Here is an 8,165-nt window from a genome sequence, read left to right as displayed (position 1 = left end):
ATTTAGGAAAAAACCTGGCATATAATGAAATTTCAGCTCAGGACAAGAACAGCCAAATGGAATGCAGACCAGAAATTCAACCACAGAAGTGTAAGAGCAAGAAGAAATAAGTTTGGAGCTGTTTTATTTCTATCAAGATAAAATATCGTAAATATTTTGTATCACATTATTCAGTACTACCACTGGAATGGTAATGAATTAATAGAAACAGAAAAGAGGTTGATAAAATCCCAAGTAAAATCCAATACTCATCAAAAATACTGAAAATAAAAAGCTGTCATGTAGAACACCTACATGCGAGGGCCACATGACTTATCCGGGCAGGAGGTAATATCAATGTAGATTTAGGGTAGCCACCTGCCACGCATTCCTTCATAACTCAAGTGAGTTGATTTCATGGCTAAGAGAAATAATTTAAGACTACTGCATCAAGGGAAAATCTGCAATTTTATTAAGACTTCGATGTAACCAGTGTATGCTTTGCAACTTCAACAGACACCTCCTTCAACACATTTGGTGTGCACCAAATAGTGAAGATGAGATAATTTTCAGAATCCAGCGATGTGTATGCAACCAATGAACAATTAAACTGAGTAGTAAAAAGCAGGTGACAAGAAAACATGGAACCAAGGCTTACAGTGTATCAAGAAATGTCCTTACACTTAAAAAATTATAATGCACTCCAAAATCCATTTGTTCAGGCAATCCATGTACAACAGAAGGCACTGTTATCCATATGAATCTATCAATTCTGCGCAGCAAAAACCTGAGAAGTGCAACTCAATCAGATGCAGCCTGGCCCCTCCCAGTCATTCAGGTTCCTTGAGGACAAATGTTTCCTTTAAGTCCATCAAATTATAAAAACACCACAAGAATTTGTACATTACAGTAGCTGGTTAGAAAGAGCATTCTGGTGGGGGAAGCACACTGCTATTTTCCAGAAAACCTTCAGCAGCTTTAAATTACCTTTCCCTATCACTCAGAAGTCATGATGATGTCAAGAAAATGTAATGATGAGACCCCTCCCATTGACCTTTGTAGTTGATCCTTCAGTTGCCACCAGGAGTACTTCCAGCAAAGTTAAAGGCTGTGATCAGTCCTTTGTTGTCAAACGTGTAGCCACTTTGTTACTCTATTGTTTTAAGTCCCTAGAATTCAAAGAGGGGAAAGGATATGAAAAATAGTCTACAGAGAACGCTTTTGCCAGAGACAATGCAGCTCAGCTAAGAATGCAAAGTTGTGGAAGAAACTGTTGGTTGAGTCAAAATTTCATTCCCTTAATGCAGTGACAGTAATAAATTACACACAGATTTTCTCTAAATGCATAAATGCACACACCTCTGCAACAGAGCTGAGAAATTAATCCTCTATGGAATCAGTCTCTTACACTATTCTGCACGGTTTTTGATTGAATCTGAATTTATTTTCCACGATGCAAACTTTCTAAACATCTAAAACCTTGCACTGACTGTGAAGGTAATGTTAGCAGTTCAAAAGTTACAAAACTGTTAAACACACAATAATCTATAGTAATCTTCATCAAATGCCTGGCTGACAGCTAGATATTGCCTTCATTTGCTCTTCATTCCAAATGTCAGATTGTGCAAAACTAGTTCATACCCTGTTCAAACAGCAGCACATGCCAATGAGAAGGCAATTAATTAGAAGCAACAGTAATCTCTCTGAATGGCACACACTTCCAGGCAAGAGATAATTTAAGCACAATATCCTACCCGTGCTTCTCAGGAAATGTTAATTAGCACAGAGATTTATTCTCTCTGTTGTTACAGATTAGCTGCAGCTCCAACATCCCTGCAACAGATAAAATGGTCACGGAAAAGCAAGTCACCTGCAGCATTTCGCCGGTGTTCTGCTAACGTATGAATTTCCTGCAGCTGTTTCTTCTGATCCTCACTCAACAGTGCTGTCAGCGAATGGTACCAGGCTGCATCTCGGCTCTGCACCGCTGTCAGAACGGGAAGGGATGAAAAGTGGTTATCAGGTTACATTGCAAGTTAATTTCAGAAGAACAAAATGAAACACACAGAATCCCTGGCTGGTTTTAAAACAGAATTTGCACTGCAAAACAGGTTCACTATTCCTGTCAGTTTTCTTAGCACAGAATCCCCACCGTAATAGAGGCAATTCTTTTCAGAGAACTTAATTACATCCTCTGCTTTCTGAAACAGAAAGTTAACCATGTGGCCATTATTCATGGACAATGATGAAGTGAATCTTCTAATTTAAAACTCATATCAAAACTAAAAGCAACAGGATTAGTCAAACAGGAAAGGGAGAAAAAAATTTCTCCATTATGATTTTAACATCTAGAAAGTGACAAATATTTCTATACATAGGAGTCCCTCTAGTGACCAAGTCCCACTTATTTAGGCTGTGATTGAAAAGTTCTGAAAGAGAACGTGAAGAGCATTAATCCCTGGCTGTATTTGCTACCATTTGTTTTTCGCAGTACTTGTAAGCCAAAAAATCTTAGGACTAACATTAGAAAGGAAGATCACATTTTCCAATTTCAATAATCTAAATTATTACTCATAACAAAGAAAAGGATTTTTCCCGGTGATGATCATAAACATCTCTAAATGATTTCATCATGTTGTATCATTCTGCCAACTAGCAAATACACACCTAAAAGTGCTTGTGTAAAAAACTGGTATTCATCAACACCATTTTCAAGGTCAAGAGGTGTGCTGAACCCTTCAAGAGCAGTCTCTTCCAATGCATCTTCATCCCAGTCATCATCATCATCGTCTTCATCCTCTTCCTCGCCACCTCCACCACCATCACCTCCTCCTCCGCTATGTTTCTCTTGCACTGCCTGGCTCACTTCATTTGTCTCCTCCTCATCACTCGGTATCTCTTCTGCAAAAGCATTTATGTGTTTTGTAAAACAAAGTTTAAAAAGTATAAGAAAACAATGACTTATGAATGAAGAACAATTAATAAATCTAGGTTTTGGCTGGAAAGGGGACTACCTGTTAACACCCTTCCCCCAAAATCTTCAAAGAATTGGAAAAATGAGGCTGTTAAAATGTTTCCTCCGTTGAAGATCAGTTACACTTTTGTTTCTCAGCACACCTGGGGAACGCGAAACTGCCATCTTTATTCTTCTTTCATTTATTCAGCCATTGTGCAATTATAGGATCCAAAAATTTTGAGGAAATATCTTTGACAAAGTGCTCCATCACTGTGCTTTTTAAATTGCGAACAAATAGAGACTTGCATAGACTTCACAAATTGACACAAAACAAAGAGAACACCAGATGTAAACCAAATGCTGCCTGCTGTTCTTCAGAGTGCTCCTTCATTCGAACAAACTTAAAATAGCATCTTTCGCTTAGCTTTACCTTCCATTCTGCTTATGAAACAACTACTACATCCTGAATTAAATGCAACTCCAACATGCAAGTCTAAACATTGCTATTTCTTACTTAAGGAAAAATATTTCTGATTTACAACCAAGATTAAAATAATCCCCCTCCAAGTCCAAACCTTCAGCTCTTCCTGTGTTAACAGTTTAGAAAGAATAAAGACGACCACATCTGCAACAAGCAGGGACAGAATCAAAGGAGAGAGATTTGGAAATTACCGTGCTGTTTCCATACTGTAATCCAATGCACTGAGAAGAATTCTGTAATTCCATTACAGAACAATCATGTGTGAAATTTGAGTGGATTACATAATCTGCTTACATCCAACCTAATTTCAGACCTCAAACCATCTACCTCCTGTTCCAAGCCAAATACAGCCACACATAACTGCCTGCAATGCTGTGTGAAACTCACTCCCCACAATTTCCTCCACAAGGTATTCTTTGATGTTTTTTTTTTCTTCTGGCAGACACAGCAGTAAAAGGTCTGTCTACTCCAGGAGCCTCAGCTGTCTCAAACTCCACTTTGCAAATCACTTTCCATTTGGACAAAGATGACTTGCTAGGATTTCCTTCAAAGTTCAATCAAACACATCTTTCAAACAGCTGGGTACTAGGAACAGCTTCTTTCCAGGAATCAAGAATATAACTAGTGCAGACCTGGAAACTCCTGCTGCCTATGGGAGAGGATGGAGCATATTCACAACCCAGAAGAGTGGACTTGCAAGTTTTATTGTTGCTCTTAAACCAATACTACCCTTTCAAAAAGTGTTAGCTGTTATACATCGAAACATTCTGATTCCATTTTGGGAGGAAAAATGAATTCCTAAGGTGATCTTTCAAGCACCCAGTAAGCTGAGCTATTTCCAGCTGACTAATGAGTCTTAAAAATGAACCACAATTTCTTACCCCCTTTAAATTAAATTAAACAAAATCCACAATGTGAAAAGGGGAGACTTTACCATTATCTTCTGCAACGTTTTTTTCACGTTTAGCATGATCCTCATGTTCTGTGAGTTCTCGTGAGTTGCGAACTTGTTTTAAGCCCAAGAAGAGGAGGAGGATTGAAGGAACAATCTGGGCAGCCACAGCATCCACGGTAGGCGGTCGGTTCTGCAATTCCATTAGGATGCTCAATCCTATAATACACATCTTTCTGTCGTGGCGTCTGAAACAATACACACTTGTTAGACAAAAACTGGATTTTTCACTGCAAGGATGTCTAGTGTCCTGGTGCTTGACATGGCAGAAGACAATGTCACAGAGACTATGTTCAAATTCTATGTCCGAAGCTCCTAAACACATCATTTCCTTTGCTCTGAATGCAAGTTCCCCACTGGAAAGCATCTGTCCTATAACAATTAAATACTTTTCAAGCACTGGTCAAATTCCTGGAACAACTGTTTCTGATTACCAAATGCAAACCTTGTAATGCTAAATAAATACTGTTTAATAATTATGTAGAATATCTTGTCTTTAATAAAGCATTTGATACAGATTATCATCATTAAATAGGATGGAAAATTAATTTGCCCTGGCTTCGACAGCAGTACTGTTGCATGGATTGAAATTAGCAAAAAGACTATTAGTGAAGAGTAATGATAAGCAGGAACGCACTGAATTGCAGGGTGCATTTATGGAGTGCCACAGGGCCAGCTGTATTTAAACATGTTGGTTAAGAATCCATTGGAATGGCTGTATTATACATCCAATTTCCAACACTAACTTGAGACACAGTGCTAACCTCAGTTAAAGCAGGGAAATAATTCCACTGTATCAAGAATAACTGGCAGTACACTCAAACAGGGAACTTGCAAATAAGTAGATCTCCAGTGAAACAAACGAACTATAGATAATTCAAGAGAAAGAAAATCATGAAATCAGTAGCAGAATGATTTTTATGTGACCATAGCCAGGAAACTAGGTAAGAGCCTATGCTCTTAAAAGTAAGAATTGATTTTCACTTCCAGAAATAGAACTTATTTGCAAACAAGACAGGGAAAAAAATCTGTAACTGCCTCTACAGATATTCTTTGGTTCTCCTTTACTGGAAACACCAGTAGTATTCAACTCTTCTCTAATATTTAGGAGAAGGCTCCAGGGAGATCTTATTGTGGCCTTCCAGTACCTAAAGGGGGCCTACAGGAGAGCTGGGGAAAGACTTTTTACTAGGGCATGTAGTTACAGGACGAGGAGGAATGGCTATAAACTGGAAGAGGGCAGGTTTAGACTAAACATTAGGAGGTTTTTCCACTTTGAGGGTGGTAAGGCACTGGAACAGGTTGCCCAGAGAGGTTGTTGAGGCCCCATTCCTGGAGGTGTTCCAGGCCAGGCTGGATGTGGCCTTGGGCAACCTGGCCTGGTCTAGTGGGAGGTGTCCCTGCCCATGGCAGGGAGGGTGGAACTCTATGATCTTCAAGGTCCTTTCCAACCTAAACCATTCTATGATGCTATGATTATGGTATTTTGCTATTAAGGGCTTGAGAGGAGCTTGTTTCATTTGAACTATTCAATTTGATGCTGACAGCTTCTGCGCAAGCCTTCTGCAGGACAAGCAGTTCCAGCAAGAAGTTTCAGCAAGACCTACAGAAACCAAGCAAACCTCCAGAGCCGGCAGAAAATGGCCATCCTGCAGACTCTCAGTAGTTAATTACATTACTGAGTAAGTTTTACTTTGGAATGAAGAGGATACAAGTTGAGAGCGAAGAACCTAATAAGATGTGCACCAGAGACTGCAATAAAGCTTACAAGAGAACAGCCAGCCTGATCCACCACTTCAAAAATTGCTATAGAAATACAATTTTAATAGTGCTTACAATTTCATTACCAAAGATCCCGTGTAACATGCTACTGAACTATAATATTCTTTAAGTAATACAAGTGATCATGGATTACAGCTTTCTGAACTTTACATGTGCTTAAACAAGGCTGGGGATCTGGAGGGATTTCATTACACCTCCCACATTGTTAGTCTTATTAGGACTTAGTGAAGTGATTCCACTGACAACAACAATAAATTATATATGACCACGCGTAACATTATGATCACAGAAGACCTTCCAAGAAAAACAAAGTCAACTAGCATATCAAATGACACGCTTTGTCACGTTGGGTTTGGCTGCTCCATTACGTGTTGAAAAATGTACCAAAATGCAAGTAGACAAAGAGCGTCCTTCCATCATTGCTCACTGCAATACTTATTTTCAGAAGGAATGGGGCACAAAAGAGGGCATACAAACCAACCAAGGAAACTGAGCGAGGGAACAGGGTCTGCTTTCACACACACACGAAAAAAAAATAAACCCCTTACTCATGTCAGTTTATCTGTGTTGAAAACAAGGTCATCACCATTTGCTGTCATGCCAAGACTGTGAAGGCCAAAATCCAAGCTAAAGTCGATGCCACCTATGAATGAAGTATAGCTTTTCTGGGAGAGTTGTCCTTGCTGCAAGTACAAAAAGAAAGAACTTTCTCTACCTCCTCTTACTGCCAGCACCTTCATCCAAGTTTGACCAAAGCTCTGTAATCTATGCACAAGACATCCATCCTGCATTTTAACACTGGGAAGCCATGAAACTTCTTCAAGCCCCAAATGTATAATGAAGCATTTGCAATGTACATACTCCAGAGTAGTTAATGACACTTGGCACCACCTTTTATAATACATTTGAAAAAGGTACCGTTACACAATGCCAACTGCAAAATGCAACACAGTAAAAAGTGAAAAAAATCTTAGTAATTAGTGGCTTAGCTTCATACTGAATTATCTTTTCTGGACAGCAAATTCAAGTGCAAGAATCAAGCATTGCTGTTTGAGAGGGAGTCATCATTAGGAAGCAGCCCAAATGGCCAGAAAATACAGCATATTTGTCATGCTCCATTTTCAAGCTTCTAAACAGAGAAACTGTAAGAATGAACACGTCTTCAGAAATTGCATGTTATTAGAAAGCCCAGCAGGACAGCAGAAATCCAGGCATCAAGCCATCTTTAATGAACCTGTGCCAGAAGGAGACTTGTTTCTTCCACCTGCCAGCAGAGACAAACAGCGGGACAAGCATCCGCCTTGCCTGAAGTTCAGCATTCTACTACGCCCCAGCTATATCAGGTACCCACAAGACTGAACAAGCAATACAGAGTTTTACGTCACTTACGTATTTCCGTAATGGCAAAGAATGGTTTCAGGACCACTCCTTTGCTTTCAAAAGGCTCATTATTTCAGCACCCTTCCGTCTGTGTGAGGGAGCCTGGATACAATTCTCCTTAGTGCTTTCTCCTTGGAGATCCATACTTATTTGCTCAGCAGCACAGAATGGTCCTCCCTAACGATCACGGACTCTGCTTGCCTCCTCAATGGTGCATCAAGCCTGGAGTGCTAAACACGCAACACACAGCAGTGCAATGCACAACTCCTAGGCGAGTCTATTTTTAACAAGCTGTGTGTGGTCTTCATAACCTACAGGACTTTTTCTTGCTAATACACTTCCTTCCAATACAGGACAAAAAGATCTAAGAATCTTCTGCGTTTTAAACTGAGCTGAAAGGATTTCAAAGGGAAATCACTAAGCCTTTTCTTTACTGGGTTGCTGTACTCCTTTATGTGAGGATCAAGTTGCTTTCTATTACATCAATCCAGTTCCGGGACAAACTGCAAATAATTAGCCATTTCCTTCTATTTGCAAAGTTGGAACCAAGCCTGTTTTCCTATATAAGACTGGGATTTTATATACAACTCTGAGAAAACTAGAATTTCTAACTATTTAAACTCCTATCAAATAAA

The 8,165-nt window shown here is 39.5% G+C and overlaps 1 protein-coding gene across 1 annotated transcript in view; it reads right to left on the bottom strand.

The window, feature by feature from the left end:
• Window positions 1-428: 428 nt before the first annotated feature.
• The window catches only part of IPO8 (importin 8), a 44,874-nt gene continuing 37,137 nt past the window's right edge, over window positions 429-8,165 (bottom strand). The window contains exons 22-25 of the mRNA XM_009883638.1: window positions 4,351-4,556; window positions 2,647-2,880; window positions 1,850-1,966; window positions 429-1,148 (exon numbers count right to left, since the gene is read on the bottom strand). Of these exons, the coding sequence (XP_009881940.1) occupies window positions 1,141-1,148; window positions 1,850-1,966; window positions 2,647-2,880; window positions 4,351-4,556 (565 nt within the window). The 3' untranslated portion in view covers window positions 429-1,140. The remainder of the gene's footprint in view (window positions 1,149-1,849; window positions 1,967-2,646; window positions 2,881-4,350; window positions 4,557-8,165) is intronic.

The sequence above is a fragment of the Charadrius vociferus genome, unplaced genomic scaffold, assembly GCF_000708025.1.
Source record: "Charadrius vociferus isolate BGI_N301 unplaced genomic scaffold, ASM70802v2 scaffold304, whole genome shotgun sequence".
In the NCBI taxonomy this organism is placed as follows: Eukaryota; Metazoa; Chordata; class Aves; order Charadriiformes; family Charadriidae; genus Charadrius; species Charadrius vociferus.
This window is presented reverse-complemented; position numbering and strand designations above follow the sequence as displayed.